General features: G+C 40.4%; 1 protein-coding gene across 1 annotated transcript; it reads right to left on the bottom strand.

Moving 5' to 3' along the window:
• Positions 1-14,675: 14,675 nt before the first annotated feature.
• zgc:162730 (uncharacterized protein LOC564559 homolog) lies at positions 14,676-17,211 on the bottom strand. The gene is made up of 2 exons (XM_061218479.1): positions 17,078-17,211; positions 14,676-16,865 (listed from the first exon to the last, which is right to left on the bottom strand). The coding sequence occupies exons 1-2, from the start codon at positions 17,105-17,107 to the stop codon at positions 15,810-15,812; spliced, it is 1,086 nt and encodes a 361-aa protein (XP_061074463.1). The 5' UTR covers positions 17,108-17,211; the 3' UTR covers positions 14,676-15,809.
• Between the last annotated feature and the right edge of the window lie 3,454 nt (positions 17,212-20,665).

Below are 20,665 nucleotides of genomic sequence, written 5' to 3'. Positions count from 1 at the left end.
GTTGTATGTCGCGCTGGATAAGAGTGTCTGCCAAATGCCTGTAATGTCATATGTACTGTAATGTAGAGGCCAGGGGACTATTGCAAAAAGCAGGATTACTGAGAGAGCCAGATAACCCACACAGAATTAAACCCAGAAAGACTCTTTACAGTTCATATTTTGGGGCGTTCAGGTTGTACTAAGTGCAGTTATGTGGCTAACTCAGTAATCCTGCTTTGTGGAACAGGCCCCAGATTGTGCCATTTATACTGAAGCCGCACTATTGACAAATGAAAGGACAATAAAAACAAGTAAAATGTGTGTTGTGTGCGCATGTGTGCTGGGTTGAGAAGGAAAAAATACACTTGTAAAAGGCAAGTGTAAGAGGCATTCCAGTCAGGGAAACACTTCACACTAGATCCAAATGTATGTCTTTATTTTTTCAGAAAGAGTATGCCTGCCAACAGCCAACACTGTATTAAAAAGCATTGTTTACAGCAATCCTTTATACCCTCTTAGAGGTTGTGCAACCGTGCATGTCAGTACCAGGGACAACCAGCTCATTTGGTTAACAAGAAAATACTAGCAAGTTTTCCACCATCCAGCTGTAGGCTTGTACTCCCGTTTCGCTCAAGGCTTGTAGGAGTTGAAGATAAGCCTCGGCCTGTGATATATTGGTGACTCACACGGATACTCAGCCCTTATCAGAAGATAAACTGCAATGTCGAATAGTACAGAACACATCATTTTATAGAAAGCAAAAAGGAATAATAATATGGATAAAAACATGCTAACCCTTCACGTGTGTCATTTGAACAATTTGGTCCAATGGGATTTTTATATTTTCGTGAGTCAACAAGCAATTGTTTTGAATCGTTTAGTCTTCCGTTCCACACAAACATGCATGCGCGCCCACCTGCACACACACACGGAGTCGTATGTCATCTGACTGAGCTTCACTCTTGACATTTTTGGAAGCCTACTGTGTCCCATGGAACATAGAATACATAAGAATCACACCCTAATGACTCTTCCTGTTTCCCTTTCATGGGACTCATACCAATGTATGTCTTGGCAAAACTCGCCCTCTGAGATGAGAATTCAAAGAAGAATCATGATGCAAGATTCCTATAAAATCCTCACATAACATACCAGGTTGTATGCGTGGAGTAACAACTTAACATTTACAGACTGAATGTGGATAATTTGTTGGGCCTCTGGTTTTCCAAATATTCTTTTGCAAAAAATATAAAAAATATCCATTGCCTTTTTTGTAAAAAAAAAAAATATATATATATTTTGCTGACTGGTATTTGATTTGCTGTTATATTTGATATTTACTTACGATTTTTTGACATTGTCTCTGTAACTGAAATCAGAGTGTTTTTTTGGGGGGGGGGGGGGGGGGGGTTATATTTAGAGCGACTGCAACCAAATTGTGTGGACCACTTCTGTCTGAAAAGCTGTTTCGCTTCTTAAATATAATATGTTTGCCTGTGAACAGTTTGGACAGTCAACAAACAGCAATAGAGGCTAGTAAGTAAATACCAGCAAACAGTCACCTTATTGCAAGTGTTCAGCACTGCCAAGTTATGTTATTCATGTCAGTTTTGAATTTCGCTAGATATGATGTAGACTAAATATGACCTGTATTTAATCAGCAAACATAGATATGAAGAATGACAAAAGTAACACTTCATTAAAAATGAGTTTAGAATGAATTAAGATGTGACTTTCAGTACCTGATTCAGTGTTTACTGGAGGACGTGGGATTTATATTTCATATTACATATTATTTTTATGTATTTAGTGGTGGATATGGGTGCAGAGTGAATAGCCGTATGTGCCCCAGTCCCCCCTGGGTAAATGTGTAGGCAATTATAGGAATGTGATTTATGAGATTTGTACTGCTTAAACCTTAGCTAGACTGCTTAGCTAGAGGCAAGACATGCAATGAATGCCGGTAAGGTCTGAGTAAACCTGTATGGTGCTGGGTGTATCCTAGTGCCTGCTATTTCTACCCACTGTGTTCACCCAGGTCATCCTAAAAACTTAAGTCTTTCTGCTGAATTACATTTAGCCAATCTGCACTGTAACTGGTGAATGTCAATCCAACCCTTTACTTTCATTGTTTACTTGTTTCACACAACAGGGTGAAATTTGGGTCACCTGCCACACCATATACAAGCTGTCATCGCTGCATACCTGTTTAGTTTCACAAGGCAAAAATACAACAAATATCAAGAAAGGACACACTATACCACAGGGCAATTTTAAGATGTTTTGATTTTTACAAAAGTTCACAACCCCTTCATACTGTGTATGTATCCATTGTACATTCCCGATCGTTTTGGTTGTTTCTCTTTTTTCCCCAGATGGATTATTTCAGTTGAAAAAGGGTTCGTTTTTTATTCCTTAGGCTTCCAAAATTGTCATGGTATGGCTTTGGGGTGTGCCCAGAGTGTACTTTCAAGACCACATTCGCATACATACTTCCTTCATGAAATTCACGCACCTGTTCAAACACCCAGTTTGCCCAGCGCTTCACAAAGAGGAATTGTTCACCTATTCGCCGTGCCAATATTGCACACTGCATTTCTGGTTTTTAAAGTACCCTGGCTGAGAAACCCAAGACCCATTTTAGAGTTAACAAAAACATAGAATACTAATGACTGCTGGGAAACATGAGAATCTTAACCATGTGGGCTGCTGAGTCTTACATCTGCAAGCTCAAATACCACACTCTCAACAAGATCGCATTTCAGGAGGGCGAAATAAAATGGAATGTAAGCAGAATTAGATTTTTGTTTTCTTATTTGACGGTCTGAAACTGTTTCAGAGCATTTTTCTGTTTAATTCAGACGTGAACGAGCAGAGGCCCTAGATATCGTCAGCCTTGTCCTCCACTGTGTGGGCCTTCGCTTCTGTGGCCTGGTTTCAACACTGCCACCGGTTTCTAGGGCAGGCAAATGGCAAAGATATCGATGGTTTCCTTTGTGCGGTCTTCCTTCCTTCCACAGTCCTGATTATTAAACCTGACACATTGTTCGCACCCACAATTCGGTGCTTTCTTATTTTCTTTAAGAAAAAAAACAACAACTCATAAATGGTTCCTTTGTTCTTAGTCCTAGATCAGCACATCAGCTTTGTGGGCTTGGCTAATTTCTCTCGTTACATTGCCTGTCAGCGCTGGAAAGGATCAGCCTGATCTAACCCGTCCGATCTCTCTTGCTGCCTCAGCAGTTGTAGGGTTGCACCATCTTCGCTAATACTAGGGCCTGTGCGGTTTCAAGCTTAAGAGCTGAAATCATATTTCTTCGTGCCGCCCTGGAAAATGCAACAAAAACCACAGGATCTCTTAAATGACCCGAAATAAGATATTCACGGGAAGCAGTCCTATCGTGTGCTACAGCGGACTCTTCTCGACTGTAATTCAGAGGATTCCTGAGGAGAACCTGTGAAGTAAGGCTAAGGCTGATTTGCTTTCAGCCCCTGGGCCGCTTGCTGTGTTTTGTTATGCTCTCCTGGTTTATATTTCACAGAGGAACTTGAAACAGGAAGTGGGGGCCAGAACTTCTGCAGTTTTAAAATACAGCAGTTGTGAAATGCATTTCTCCATCGGTGATAAGGATGTGAAAAAGCTGATGGGTATTTCTTATGCAGAACAACACGGTTGGACCTGGCGCGTTTTTTTATCCGTCGACATGCCATGGTCTGACACGTTAGCGCAGATAGGGTTCTTCGAAATTCAGACACACTTCAACCTCAAAGGTAGAACTTAAAATAAGGGCAATGCTTGTCAAATAATCTACGTAAAAATTACTTAAATGTTAAATAAGAGCAGGGCTAAAGGGTGGTGAGACTCACCTGGTGCTCCATTCAAAACAGCGCATGCTTTGGGATACATCACTCACTCTTCCTGTTTAATTTCCATTACATTTCTTACAATAAAATGCTCTTAATTATGTTGTGTTATGTTGATAGTCAGCAAAAAAAAAAAGTGAGACCCTTTTGTAATCTATGGCTGCTCTGTTCCGCTACAATTTTCCCTTGCAGTATGTTTGTACTGTTGTTTACATTTCCCTAAAGTTGCTGCTCCACAAGAATAACAGTTGCATACTGAGTGGATGTATTTGAAAGAGAAAGGAAGTCATTCTGATGCAGTGTCTATCTTTAAAAACAGTCGTTTGTAACACTACTTTAAGGCACTTCAGTACTGCTAGAAGGTACTATCTGCAGCTGAAAGACTAGTTGCAATCTTAGACAGATCTCATTTTCTTTTGCAGGAAACTGAACACGACAAACCTCTATCTGGATTATTTGTTCCCAAAAATAATCACCACACGTTGAAACATCTCTTATTTTTCCATGTTGAAACTGCCCAGGGCGTGCTTTATACAAGTAAACAAGACTGGCCTTTATAGAAACCAAGAGGGAGAAACTACTGCCTTTCCCTCTTTCTGAAGGGAGAGAGAGCTCCCTGATCTCAAAAGCAGGACCGGCAGGGGGAAAATGGCTTAGCGATGACGTCGGAAGCCCAGTGGAAGTACTTGCCTTTTATAGCCACGTTTGCGCTTGTGCGCATTCCTGACAAGCGCTTAAACTCCGGGCAGCACAGAGAGGCCCGTGACGCACGGGAGGGCAAGCGGGGAGGGAGAGCAAATCCCCACCCCCAAAACTCCTCCTTTTTCCTGCTTATTCCATCACAACGTTTTCGCCTGTCACCAGTAATGCAGGAAATTCGCCATGACTTTCCAATGGAAAGGAGCGTAGGAAAACAGGAATTTCACAGGAATGAGCTTTCTTTAGCATTTCGCTTACAAAGCAAATTATGACTTCCGGTCTGAGATTTTCTTTTTTGGAATGCCGTGTATTTCTTGCATTCTGCATTTTCTCGTCCATAGAGCAGGGCTTTTTCAAAGCTGCATTATGTCACTTTAAAAATGTGCTTTATTCAGTTAAGGATGGCCTTTCTAAATCTTGCATAATACATGCTTATTGTTTGTTTTATTATATTATCTTATTTGGTAATACATTCTCAGTTCAAATGTGCTTGCTAAGATTGAATACGAAATAATGACGTGCATATAACAATGACTGTAACCAGAAAGTCATAAAAGAGCATACTTGCACTTAAAAGGATGATTATTGCCGGGGTGTTCTACCTGCCAACCGTGGTATGCTACTTAGAAAGTTGATTTACTCTTCAAGGGTTCAAGTTTTATTCATGCGATCACTCTAGGACTTTGAACTGAACTTTCCCTCTTCAATGTACTTGTCCCTGGTTTTGATTTGCACTTTATTGCACGTTCCTCAGGATAATTGCGTCTGCTAAATGGCTGTAACGTAATGCAATGCAACAGGTACAGAAGTTAATTCTGTACATATCTTGCCAAACACACCCGCACGCCTATGGCATGTTCCTTTACAGTACCGAGTGGAACTGTATGGCACGTTTTCCGCCGTTCGTGACGAGGCACTTCCTCCGCGGCGGCTCCGCGGCGGGGCGAGGCAGGCGGCGGGCGCGGCAAAGTTCCCGTGGCAACCCGCGCGGCCCCGTCGTCGAGGGCCGGGCCAGGCCGGCTTTCCGTGACGTCGCGCCCGCCTCGTTCGAAGAGCGTCGCCATAGAGAGGGCGGATTGCGCAATGCACCTTGTGCCACATCTGAGACGTGTGCAAATAAGCCAGTGTGTACCTTTGATCTCCCTTCGCACTCTCCCTTATCGCTCAGCGACCCTTGAAACGAGGCCACCGAGAGGAACATGAGCCTCGGAGAACTCCCTCCCGAGAATCAACCTCAACCTCAAACTAAACGGAAAACACTTTTTTGTGTCACTCTTCGCACGAATGTATCAATTACTGCCACAAAGATTTTCTGAACTTTGCATGTACTGTTAAGTGTCATTAAACAACTTCTCTCTACATTCTGGAGAGGAAAAAGGGCACACACGTGGTGGTACAGTAGCTCATGTGTTTTTCACATGGAATTACTAACTGACATAAAAAAAAAAAAGATGTTTATAAGGCCTTAAATATATTTGTTTTTACGTTTACACAAAAATACCACTTAAAAGTATGGAAGAAAATGCAAAATTTATATCCCCTTCAGCTTGGAGTCTTGAAAGCTCCATATGTAAAAGCCACTAGACACCCCAAAACACAGCTCTCCCTTCAGGCCTAGATTTAGACCTTCTGCTTTGAGTTCTGTAGATGTACGCAAAAACCACGGTCTGTCTCTTCAAGACTGGGACATACCATCCGTTCGCATTGTTCTGTTTGATCATACTTTCTGTGCTCACCTGCAATGGAGAGATTTAAGATATGCTTAAGCATACATCTGTGGTTCATTCCACACAGTCGAAAAAACACATTTCATCCACTGGACTAAAAAGAGCTTAGACGCTGGAAAGAATTATCAATATTTGTAGAACACACACACTCACACACACACATTGTGTAGTTGAGAGTTGTATGAAGCAGTAATTGTGTGGTTAGCTTCCTCTTCATACCGTAATTGCCTGGGCATTTTTTCAATAGAATATTTGTGTATTTCGGGAAGTTTCACAACTGTTCCACTGACGGATGCAGATGGTCACCATGGAGGCTCTTTCTCCATACATGGCTATATGATGGCTAGGCTAAGTGGAGCGCAAGCAGTGTGTGTCTGTTTGTGTCAGCAGTTTGAATTGGCAGAGGTGCCCTGTGACGTCGCTGTCTGGCAGGCACCCAGCTAACACAACCATTCTCACAATGTTGCTGAAATGTTGTGCCAATGTCATAACATTGACAAAACATTGCAGTAACATTATGAGAACATTTTAGCTAGGCATGAACAAATTTCACCCTAAAGGAAGGTATTCAAATAGATTCAAGGGGAGTTGTGGGGCAACTAATGTTGTGGACATTGACATCAAGATACCTAGGTGTCAGCACCTTATAACAAAGGTATGTCATCCTGTTTTGGGCATGATGGGATCTGTAAAGACGAATAAGCACAACACGGAAGTAGTTATGCAAGCCCTTTCTTCAAAACACAGCAGAAGTGTAAAATTAAATAATTTGTGTTCATTATCACACAATGTGCAAAGCAGCGGATTAGCATCCAAAACCACAATATGGATTCTTTTAGGGATTAGCGGGTAGTTGCAATACCCTTCTGTTCCCTCCTGCGTAGCGATGATGTGTAAGAAAAGTGCATCGAACATCATGCTGACCTAATTTGGTTAAAATGTCACTTCTTTTTTATAAAGGGCAAAAAGTGGAACTCGTGGTTCACTGATAACATTGGGCTGTAAACTCAACCTCAGGTTATCGGTTGTGAACCTGACCTTTGCATGTGAGACCTGAAACCTGTGCCCAAGAACTTTCTCATTTTACCTTTGTTCTCTCTACAAGTGGTTGGTCTCCTTACATATCCAGTGTTGGGTATGCAGAGACTATGCAAATGGGGACTTGCGGGTAAATAGAAGGTAACGTGCGTTATACTGCTATTCCTCAGGGGTTTGACAAAACATGAATAAATAAAGTCTTTGACTTACAAATTGCTGTAGCACATTTAAGGCTTGTATTTGACCCAGGTCTGTTGCACATAGTAACATGCAATCTCTGTTCTCAAAAAGAGTGTAATTATTGTAAAGCAGTGAACCACCCCCTGTAGAGCAGTGATGACATTATTCATTGTTTCTTTAGAAAGCTACCCTGCTGAAAACAAACAACTCAAGCTCGGTTTTGAAACAGCTGATAGTTGGTTGACCAGTTCAGACCTGCTCCCAGCTCAGCATGGTTTGGCTGGTTGACCAGTTCCAGCCAGCTCCTAGCTTAACATGGTTTGACCAGCTCCAGCTATGTTTTGAAACAAGTGGTAACTGTTTGACCAGCTACCGGCTCAGACAAGCTGTCAGAACTAGCTGGTTGACCAGCTCATTCTCAGCGAGACCAGCTTATGGCCAGTTAGACCAGCTCAATTTTCAAGCTGGTCAAGCTGGTATAGCTGGATTTTCCAGCAAGGTAAGTGCCTTACATGGCTCAGTGCTTGAAAGATGTGGTACTTTAGGTCACCCAGGCTTTCCATGAGAACGATCCGAATAATGGTGACAACAGGCCATCACAATACATAGGTGGCAATCAACAGATGGCAATCATCTATCACAAATCAAGCAAGCTGTCCATGTTTGTAAATGTAAATCCTTCTGTGCCAGGTTTTAATGCAAGCTGAAAAAAAGGAAGCTCATTTGTGCTTTTTTTAGAGGCTATTTGCTTTTACTGGGCTGCCTGCGTTGTTATGACAACATATCCTGCGTACGTGCGGACTTGTTAGGCAAGAGGAACTAAATGGACTGTGAGCTTATTTCACTTCTCACTGTGGTTATGGACACAGGAGTGCACCATCTTGGTTTGAGGAGTGATTCTCATCCACTCAACAGACAGTGGGGTCAATGAAGCGTTTATTTTCATTTGGACATATGAACATTTATTTTTTTAATCAATGGCAGCGTTTGCCTGGGGTTCATGTTCGACTCCCAAATCCCCCCCCCCCCACACTTACCAGGTACCAAATGGGCTATGAAATAAACTGTATTAATGTGCTTGCTTCCATTACTGCCTGTTACAACAGTACTTGCAATCACTTTGTTGTTTAATGCCACGTGATACTCGCTCACACGTTTTCGCTCACTGAGTCTGGGTTCAGACACTCATCACAATCCTGCCTGGTTAAAAATGGTTCCCAACTCGGTGGCAACTGACCCTGTGGCTTTTTTGGTACTATGAAGCTGGCAGACACTGCTAACCAGTGCTAACCAGTGTTTCCTGGAACAGCAAAAAATACCCTGCCTTTCAGCTTTTCAGTGTGATGAAGCTATTCTTATGTGACCACTGCAAATATCACAGCAACGTTTCTGTTTCATTTTTAAGGTTTTTTTTGACCATGTAAGCATTGTTAGAAGACTTCTGCTGCCTGTTGCTATTTTAACCTGTTGCTTCCTACCTGACATCTGATTGGCTAATCAATCCATTGCATGACCTACCCACTTTTAATTCTCTGAGTCAACCTTGCAAGTCTCCTCAGTGAATGTACCTGCCATACAGCTTAACATTTGATGATTTATATAAACTCAGTGAGCACTTTATTAGGTATTTATTAGACTTAATTTTTAGACTTATTGGTCTTCTGCTGCTGTAGCCTATCCGCCTAGAGGTTTGACGTGTGGTGTGGAAGAGGACTTAGCAGGGATGTAGAGAAGCTCAGTCTTGCCAAGGTTCAGGTGGTGGGAGGTCATCCACACAGAGATGTCAGCAAAGCATGCAGGAAACAAAGAGTTGTGTGTCATCGGCATAAGAGTTGCAAGAAAAGCCATAAGATGGGAAGAGATAACAGAACCAAGAGATATGGAGAGAAATGGAGGGGACCAAGAACTGAGCCCTGCAGGACACCAGTCTGTAGTGGGCGTCGATCAGAGACTGAGCCCCTCCGAGTCAACTGGCAGGAACGATTGAAGAGGTAGGAAGTTGAAAATGTGAGTGCAGATCCTGTGACAACCATCCCAGTCAGCGACGAGAGCAGAATCTCATGGTTGACTTATCGAAGGCTGCCGAAATGTCAAGGAAGATGAAGAGAGAGGAGAGGGAATTGTCTCTAGCAGAGTGAAGTGCCTCAGTGATGTGGAGTCGGGTGGTCTCAATGGAGTGGCCACTCATGAAGCCAGATTGGTTGGCATCTCCATGCCAACCAATCTTTGGATGGGGGGCATGAAGACAGCCATTACTGGGTACAAAACCAAGCAACAACCAAACCTCGTTGGAATTATGACTGGAGGAAAGTGCTATGGTTAGATTAAACCAAAATGGAATGTTTTGGCTATACAGACCATCAACATGTTTGGTGGCAAAAGAGGAATGCATGCAAGTAGAAGCATATTATCAAATATGGAGGTTGTCAATGTTTTGGAGATGTTTTGCTGCCAGTGGTCCAAAGGGGATTTTTTAAGATCAGTGGCAGAATGAATTAAAGAAAGAATTTTGCCAAAAAGACTTGGTCGTAGGTTGATTGTCAGCAGCACAATGTCTCCAAACATACATCAAACTCCACACTGAAAATGTTAAGTGAAAACAATGTCCATGTTCTGCATTGGCCATTTTTATCTCTAGACTTAAATCCAATCAAAAACCTGAGGTCTGAACTGAAGAGGGGGCTCCATAAACACAAACCCAACATATTGGTGATTCTGAAAAGCACTGCATGGAGGAATGGTAAAAAAAACCCCCTCCAAATGTGTTCTCTAACCTTATGACAAATTATAGGAAAATACTCATGGCTGTCATCTTTGAAAGGGGTGTTTGCACAAAGTATTACACCAGGGGTGCCAATAATTGTGAAGCCTATTTTTGAATCATTAATAAAACACACTACACTTGTTGAGTATATATAATAAAGCTTATGTCAATAATTATAATTTTTTTGTTAGCATATTTATCAAGGGAGCCAATAATTCTGGAGCCCATGGTACAGTATTTACAGATGTGCATGATTTAAATACACAGATATGTTAAATCCAGCTACCAGCTACTTTTTGTACTGATGCCTCCATAATCAGGCCATTCAGATTTGAATATTCTGGTTTTCAATGTAGGAAAATGCTAATGTAAAAAATTACAATAGGGTCAATTTTTTTTCTTCAGTTATATTTTGCCTGTGGTTTCAAATATTCTGGTTTTCAATGTAGGAAAATGCTAATGTAAAAAATTACAATAGGGTTCATTTTTTTTCTTCAGTTATATTTTGCCTGTGGTTTCAAGGACTTCAGTAATCTGGAGTCAGTCATCAGAAATCATGGGAAACAATCAATGAAAAGGTTTTAAGGTCTGTCTGGAGCTGTGTGGGTGTGTGGCCTACTGTATGGATTCCATGTAGCATCTGCTGAAGCACAATCCTCTCTGCTTTCACTCCTGTTAGCCTTAACCTTAACTCCTTTCTCTGCAGCTAAAACCATGCTGTCAAAGCCAGATTCTCAATAAGCTAAAAACAGATTATTATTGCCCTGGTTAGTGCACTCACTGACAGGCATAACGTCTTTGATTTGGGTCAGTTTTGTATCTTGCATGGCATTGAGCGTGCTTCAGGTACAGAGTGTTTTCTCTGTCGGTGAAAACAGAAAGATATATTTCAATATTCACCATGCAGGAAAAGGATGGAGGAAAAATAGATTTTGAAGTACTTTGTATTCTTATTACGGTGATCTTTTCTACAGTATCCTGTGCATATACTATATGAATATACAATATTTTTTGTCGATCAAAGTGAAATTTGACTATTTACTCCTCTATATTTTAAGAACGATGAACACAGAAATACTGCTTTGAGTTCAGCAAATTAAATGTTGTTTTTTGTAACCTACATGCATTAAGCCATATTGGATTTTCAGTTACTATATACAGGTACACAACTGGACAATAAATGAAGTTTAAAACATATCTACACGTATAACTCTGATTCCAGGTCTGAACATTTAACAAGTGTTGTACAACCTTGCATCAAATAATTATGTTTCATCAAAATTCATTCCTTTTTTCACGTTGCAATTTTCCATCACTATGGTAACAGGATATACTGTTTGAAAATGTTAAAACACACATTATCCTAAATTTCACACTCTATTTCTCATCATACCTGGCACCCAGGCTAGCTCCACCCTTTTGGAAGGTATTCAGGTTGAATAAATATTCTCAGGGTGATAACCAGCTTAATGTGGATGATGACATCATTTGAGCCCAGAAAAGATTTCAGTTAGTCATTGCTCAGGAGGATAACCTTATCTCTTATTAGGAACTGTGCCTTGTGTTTTCGCTTACTGGTCCAAGCCCAGTTCTGACCAGACTGGCAATATTGGCACACAGTTGAAACTGACGTCTGTTGGTCAGCTGATGTTGCTGGGGTATTCAAAGAGAGAGGAGGCCTTTGTTGGCTTTAGTTTGCTTGCGAATGGTGACATCACCTTCATGAATCAATAGTTTGACTGGTCTCTTTAGAAGGGAACCAAGGCTTTTGTGCTGGAAGATAATTGTGTTTTTTGTTAGATGTGCCATGCTGTAGTTGCAACATTATTGGTCTCAATTCCCCTTCTGACCAAACTGGTTAACACTTTAGTTCTAAAAATGTTTTTTGAGATATTTTTATAGGTGGATGAGGGTGCCCAACAGTTTGCAGAGCATTCAAAAACTCGATTCAAACCAAAAGAAAACACCACCAGTGCAAATTTAGTTCATGAACATCTAAAAAAAGTCCCTAGAGTTTTAAAAGGGTGTCACCTTCCACAATGCTTAGAAAAATATTTATTGTATATTTATTGTTTATGTATATAGGGAATGATGATAGACATTAACCTTTCTACTTTTTTTTGTGAAAACGTTTTCTAGAAAATAATTGTACAATATTTACCAGATTGAAAATAATAATATGAAATATAAATATGTGCATATACGTATATATATATATATATACACACACACACATACACACACACACACACACACACAAATAAACAACACACACACATGCACATATGCACACACATTCAGAAATCCCACACAAACATGCACATGTATAGACACAGGCACACACACATACGCACGCACACACACACACACACTCGCACGCACGCACGGACACACACACACTCACACACTCCACACACACACACACACACACTGTGGAAGGGAGACAGTTCACATGACTCAGTTTACTCTGCAAACTAAAACAAACAAGGCAGAACACAAAGTACATTAAGCTGTTTGTCCTTAGAATAACTGCACAAACAAACATGGCCTAATCCTACTTTTTATTTACATCACATGCAAGAAGAGGACATGATATTTGGTTGGCACTGTGTGAATAATCTTTCAGAATGCTACTAAGCCTAGCTACTTATTTAACTGTTCATTGAATTTGTTTCCACTTAAACGAAACATTAATTTTGTCTAATTTTGTCAGATCATAATATGATCAACATGGTAGATAATTAACTATATTCTTAGTATGTCTTAGTGCAGGTTAGACCAGCTGAATACAGGGAAGATCTGATTGTTTTGACAAATTAATACCAATGATGTTATAATTCAGGGTTAGGGTCAGTTCCATTTTATTTCTGATAATTAACTGAAATTCAATGAATGCATGTAAAAAATATACACTCACCGAGCACTTTATTAGGAACATTTTTACTTTATTACACCTACATATTCATGCAACTGTCTAATCAGCCAATTCTGTGGCAGCAGTGAAATGCATACAGTCCTGTAGATACAGCTTCAGTTACTGTTCACATCAACCATCAGAATGGGGAAAAATGTGATCTAAGTGACTTTGACGGTGGAATGATTGTTGGTGGCAGACAGGGTGGTTTGAGTATCTCAGAAACAGCTGATCTCCTGGGATTTTCACACACACTAGTCTCTAGAGTTTGCAAAGAATGGTGCAAAAACAACAAAAAAATTAATCCATTGAGCAGCAGTTCTGCAGACAGAAATGAGAGACATCGGAGGAAAATGGCCAGACTGGTCAAAGTTCACAGGAAGGTGACAGCAACTCAAATAACCACACATTTAAATAGTGGTATGCAGAATAGCATCTCTGAACACATAACAGATCATAACTTTAAGTGGACAGGCTACAGCAGTAGAAGTCTGAAAAATAAGTCTAATAAATGCCTAATAAAGTGCTCAATGAGAGTTTATGTTCAATTACAGTGCCTTTCTAAGTACAGAAACTCATAATATGAGAAACAACTTGCTGATTTGCGGGATAATTCCTAGCAAATTTCCTAGCATTCTCAGGTGTAGGTTTTCCTTCATGGGAGTCTGGCTCCAGTGATACCTGATTGCAATTTAACAAGCTTGCCCAGTTACATCATCAGTCAACAGCAAAACTTTCCATGTAAACACTTCCATGTGCTGTAGTCACAAGCCATAGGGCGACACATAAAATGAAAAGAAATGCCATTTCAATATCCGAGAGATTTTCAAAGATGAGTCATACCCAGACCCTTTCTTAAGACATTTTACTGTCAATGCAAACCATGTGGTTGGTATCTAAACACACCCTCCAAACGATAAGATTTTTTTTACACAGTTTTACACAACCAACAGCAGTGGAGTCAACTATCCATCCACTATCTAACCTGCTCATTCCCGGTCAGGGTGGCAAGGGGTGCCGTAGCATATCCCAGCATGCACTGGGCAACTGGCAACTCATACACACCATTCACTTACACACTCGTAGCTAAGTGTGCACCAACTCACCTAACCTGCATGTTGTTGGAATGTGAGAACATGTGAACTCCACACAGAAAGGCCAGGGCAGGGGTTCAAACCCTTTATCATTCAATTCTATATAATTATGTCCAACATTCAAAATTGGGGTTAGTAACCAAATTTAAGTTTATTAACACTATTTGATATCAATATGACAGTGCACTTCTGTGTGAGACATGCAGAAGACGTGGTATTCCCTACAATCCAGCTGACAATATTATTCATTTCTAAGACTATATTTGTGTTTACTGCACACATTGTATCTAATAATGTTGTCAGCTGCCAAAATCTTTGCACATACTGATGCTTCAAAAAGCATGTCTGGATAGATAATGCACAGGCCAATGAATATCTTACTTCACTTTGCAAAAAGAATGTCAGATCACTCACACTTTATTTTCATGGCAATTTTATTTTTCGATTTTTGATATTTAATAATAAAATCATCTTCAGCTGCATCAAGTCACATATTCAGCAAAAACCAGACACTTGATAAATAAGTAAAAAATACATTGGAATTACTTCAATAAATAGGACAATAAATATATTAGTTAGGTCTATAAAATACACAAATAATGGAAACAAAACCAACCAAAAATATAAGGAAGTACTATATTGTTATTTTTCCCTGATGAAAGATGAGCCACCTAGACTAAGATCCCAACCAGGGTTGTCAAACCATTATGTAACACAAACATGTCTCTAAACAACATTTTGGTTATGGCAGCACCATTTACAGGTAAGTGCCATGCAGTTGGCATAACAGAATCGTCTAATATTGCCCACAGAATGGTTGAGACAATTTGACTGTCTAGCAAAATTGGCAACACTGGAACTACTTGTATGCATATCCATACATTCTGTTTCCAAATATTTTGTCAAGGCATTGCAAATCACATAGAAAAGAATGTCTTGATAACAAAAGTTCAAAAAGTAGAAAAGTATGAAGCTTTGGTTAAATGCTACATGCAGAGATTTCTCTCCCAATACAGTTTAAAGTGCAAATCACAGTGGGTAAATATCTAACTTTTCCTTTTCAAGTTTGTCACATTGATGGCTTAATGATTTTTCCAATACTGACATTTAGTTGTGTCGTAAAATGTATAGAAAATAACATCAAATCGCTGTTACTGGTAGGAACGTCATAAAATAGGGATGTCAAAACCAAAACATTCTATTTTTTTTTTTGGAATAGAAACAATACCAAGCTTAAACAGGTTTCATGTCAGTGGCAAACTATGTAGAAATCACTTAATAGATATGTCTCATTTGGGTGTATGGCAATTACACGAAAGGAAATAAAGGAAGACGATAATAGAAAATATATGAAAGATACACAATTATAAAAATATAGCTTTGGATAACAGACAGGCGTGTACAAAAATTCCACTGAGCAAGTCATCTGTGAACATAAATAAACAGTATAAAGTGTTGTTGCGCATACTCGAAAAAATTCTTAATGTAGAATTTAGCCTTAAAAGTCCGTTTAGATTCTAAATCATTATCGTCTCTGGTATTGAGCGTCCTTAATCTGACAGTGACAGGCGCTCAAAAACAGTAAGACGCTTGCTCCCCAAGCCGTCAAAAGTTGGCGACTCGGACCCGCTTGTGCTGCCCGTGCTGCTGTAACTGTCCCGGTCCGAGAGCGAATCTTCGGACGGGGATCGCTGGAGGTTCGGCTGGTGGACATAGGCGGTGTTGCGGTCTTCCTGTTTGTAGAATTTGTTCAGGCTAGATGTGAAGTTATTTCCGTGACCACAGACGCAGCATGATGACTTTGGGGGTTCGATTATCTGAGGAATGTTTTGGATGTCGCTTAAACTCGGACGGCTTTGACAGAACTGAAATGCATTTTTCATGGACTGAGTTCCAGACTCAGAGAAAACTGGAGAGAGCAGGTCGACGGGAGGAGGGGACACAGAGGGAGCACGGGTGAAGCCCAAAGTGTCGTTCACTGTCGGTGGAGGAGAGCTTCGTGATCCCAGGAACCCAGCAAAACTGACGCTCTGGCGGAGAAAGCGATGCTGATGGGTGGCGGGTACCTCATTTTGGTGCTGTTGGGGTTTTTCTTCGTGAAGAAAGTGACACCGAGTGCCGTAAGGACAGTAGCCAAAGTTATAAAAAGTGCGGCAAGCCTCCGTTTTGTACTTAGGGTGCCTGTACAGACCTCGCAATTCGGACTCCCCGTGGGCAAACTGGCATTTGCTTCCATATTTGCAACTGCCGTTCTCTTGAAAGCTACGGCACAGTTCGGTTTTGTAGCGGTTGGAGGGGAGAACTGCCTGATTGTTGAGCGGTGGGAAGCCAGGAGGGGGAGGCACTTCGTTGGTCTTCAGTTTGTTAAACGAGAGGGCACCAGCTTCTGTCAGACTCATGGAGCGGTCGGGCCTGGAAGAAAACTGTTTGCTGGTCAGAGTTTCACTCCAAATGTCCACTGGCCAGCCTGAAGTCAGATGTTCGGAGCTGGGGCTAAGTTTCTTGGAAATCGGGGAGTAGAATGAGGTCGATCGATTCAGGCGAGGTGTCCCCGAAGTAGTATGGTGCTGATTAAAGGATTCTTCTGAACCCATTTTGAACAGATTCTGTGAGAAGATAGAAGACAGGCAAGTTAATACACATTTCACAGTAAGCCTAAAAAGCGACGCTATTAACTGCGGGAAATGAATGCAGGACACATCATTAATTTATACGCGCTATAATGAGTTTATATCAAATAATTGACAGTGTGTTTGTTAAAAGTAAATAGTTAAACATCCGAACTGTTCGACAGTTTGATAATTAGTAGCCCACTTACCATAACGATGTCATCTAATCTGTCGGACATGTTGAAAACAAGTAGAAACTAAGATTACGACCCAGAAAAATGCTTGCTTTCCTTCCACAGTGCGGAGGTTTCTGACACTCACGAGTTACTGAGCTGTTGTGCTCTGGGTCTGACAGAGTATTTATACTTTTCCTGTGTGAAAAGGCGGGGCTCCCTTGCTATCTTCCCGGACGCCACTCCCACAGCATAGCTTCATACCAAAATCAGCCTTACGTATAACTAGCAAAGCTGCTGCTGTTTTTAGACACCAAAGTTTCAAAGTTTCAGTTTCATCAACAACATACTAACTGTGACAATAATATTGTCCAGTAACAATATTTTATTCGCATGTGTGTGCGCATATATTGTCATACTGTATGATACATTCCAAGACATTGCATCTGATTGTTATATAACTATGTAGAGTATGTAATAGGCCTATATGGGCTATTAGTTTTATTTTTATGTACCCCTGCCCCCCCCCCAATAACATTAAGAACAAGAACCCGGATTAATAGTATTCTTCTATTGTATTTTGTAAAGGGCTACCTCGACATTTCCAGTTAACAGTAGGCTGCTGCTATACCAGGGAGCCTTGCACCTCATAGCAACTGCTGTATTATGTTCCCCATTGTTTTCCGAGACTGAAAAAAAAGAAACGTGACGAAATGAACGCAAATTCACCGCAAGAGGGCAACTGATTGATAGGCGTCTACATTGAAGGTGTAGCCTTTTAGCCTACAACGTTTCTCCACTTCATGAATATCACTTAGGAAAAATAACTCGTGTGAATACATGTTCAGATTGTTATTGTTGTAATATTTGTGTGGTTTCATGTACGTACAAGCCTCAAGGTAATGCAAACGTATGGAATTGCTGAATTTCTGCTTTTGATAGTCTCCCGAGCTTGCCGTTACAGTATGATTGTGAGTCATATAATCAGCACAGTCATGGAGGGAGCAGCAATGATTATGTAAGTTTAATACATCAGCTGTACTGATGGTAAAGGAAATGGGAAACTACTTCTCTCTCTATTTCAATACTCCTCTTTCAAACCCCTTCTGTTAGAAAGGAAACTGGATGCAGTTTAGTCCACACCCCTCCTTTTAAACTTTTTTGTGTAATAATATATTTCTCCCAGTGCACATCACATGGCTTATGTGAAGAACTGAGCCACTTCAGATAGTGTTGTGGACTGCCGAACGGTGCTGAGGTGTCCAATTTTGAGGTGTTTTTCTCTCTTGTTTAAATTTTTATTTATTTTTATATTGGTACTTATAATGAATGCACTTAATGTTGTAATGTTTCTTGTAATGTTTGTTCTGTGGGGACCCCAAGAAGACTAGTGAATTGCTACAGCATGAGCTAATGGGGATCCTTTAAATAAACAAATAAAAATATGAACAATATTATCTGTGTGTTGGTGCGATTTTCTATAAGAAGTATGCAGATTACCAATTGATCCCTACTTTTACATGCTATGGTCAGCTATGCTGGGGACCTCAGTCCAGCCCATAGCTAGAAATCGGATAGCTGGAGTGAGTACAAGATTAGGTATTTCATTGTTGTTGTGTGTAACCGTGTTTTGATATTGTGATATATAAGCCTCCACAGTGTTCTCTGAAAAATGCCATTTTAAGTAAATAAGTAAGTAAGTAAATAAACAAACAACCAAGTATAGAAATAAATAAATAAATAAATAAATAAAAGTAGTATTTTAGTCCTGGCATCTATTCTCTGCTGATCCTCTTGAAAGTTTGGCTCAGAATCTCTGTTTGTTTTGTACACAACATACTTCTTAGTGTATGAACTGTTGTGTAATTACCAGGAAGTCGACACACACCTGACTATTTGTATGCACGTTGCTGAGTCAAAAAGAAACACCCACAAAGAAAAAAAAAAACTGGAAACTTGCACACTCGCTTGAAATGTTTTGCCAGTGGTACGGTCTAATGAACGGTTCACCAGAGGTTAGACTGCACTGAACCCATTTCCACCTTATCCCCTTATTGCAGTCATAAACTTGGACGTGAAGACAGACATGCCCTCTCTTGTCCAGTTAAAAATATCGCTCTTGACTTTTTGTCTAAATTGGCTGAAAATTATATTTTTAACTGGATGATGAGAAGTGGAAAATGTTCCTCTCCTTTGGGATTTTGACTCCGTCGCCCCTCCCCCCCCCCCCCCACCATTTCTTTCAGCCAGCGCCCTCTCGGCGTATGGAAAGTGATCCTCAGGAAGGGGCGGTGCCGCCGCGCACAGGCACGTCTGAGGCAGCGCAGGGCGCTGCAGGGCTGCTCTGAGCGGGATTCTGGAACACTCTGTTCCAGGCCGGGGGGCTTTCCTCCGCGCGCGCTTGGCTCGGGCCCGCTGGAGTAAACATGCTCGGGCGTGTCGGATTCCCCTGCTCACTCGCAGCGTGAGGAGGAAGAGCTGGGGCTGATCTGCAGGCAGCTGTTTGTGCTTCCTGTCTGCTCTTATTCAAGTACAGTATAAGGAAAGTGCCTTCTGAAATACTACAACTACTACTACTACTACTAGTAGTAATAATGATAATAATAATAACAACAACAACAACAACAACAACAACAACAACAACAATAATAATAATAATAATAATAATAATAATAATAATAATAATAATAATAATAATAATATAGGCGGCCTATAGCGTAGTGGTTAAGTTACATGACTGGGACCCGCAAGGTTGGCAGTTCGATCCCCGGTGTAGCCACAATAAGATCCGCACTGCTGTTGGGCCCTTGAGCAAGGCCCTTAACCCTGCATTGCTCAAGACAATTGGGAGGATTGTCTCCTGTCTAATCAACTGTACGTCGCCCTGGATAAGAGCGTCTGCCAAATGCAATTAATGTAATGTAATGTAATGCAATATCACAACAATTGTATTAATAGTAGTAGTGGTATTACAATTGTTGTTTTGTGCCACTACTACTACTACTACTACTACTACTACTACTAATAATAATAATAATAATAATAATAATAATAATAACAACAACAACAACAACACTACTACTTATTATTATTATTTGAACAACTGCAACAGCAATAACAATACAACAACAACAACAACAACAACAACAACAACAATAATACTAATACTAATATTAATAACAACAATAATAATACTAATACTTATAATAATAATATTAATAATAATAGTATTACTACTACTACTACTACTACTATGTAAACTGTGTTGAGTAGAGTACTGTTGGGTAGAATTTGGCAGAGGAGTGCATGAGTAGAACTGTACGTTCTGTACACTGGTGTTTTCAGTGTCCCAGGGTTCAGAGGACACCACTTCACTAGACTGCAATTGAAAGTGGATTGCACCACTGAGCAAGTCGCAGTTAGTCACACTAATTACGTGTCCTTTGCATATCCCCATCCTTATGTGGCAGTGTTCATATAAATTCAAAATGAAACAAAGAACATTTGTTTTAATTTTGGTTTTCCATCTATGACATTGCTCTTGAATGTGATATGTCAATGTTAATGCACTGAGAGATTTTAGTCTCAGCATGATTCATTTGGCCACTAGCTCTCTGTCACAAT

Source organism: Conger conger, chromosome 13 (genome assembly GCF_963514075.1).
Source record: "Conger conger chromosome 13, fConCon1.1, whole genome shotgun sequence".
NCBI classification, from domain to species: Eukaryota; Metazoa; Chordata; class Actinopteri; order Anguilliformes; family Congridae; genus Conger; species Conger conger.
Note: the sequence above shows the minus strand (reverse complement) of the source record. Positions and strands in the feature narration are given on the sequence as shown.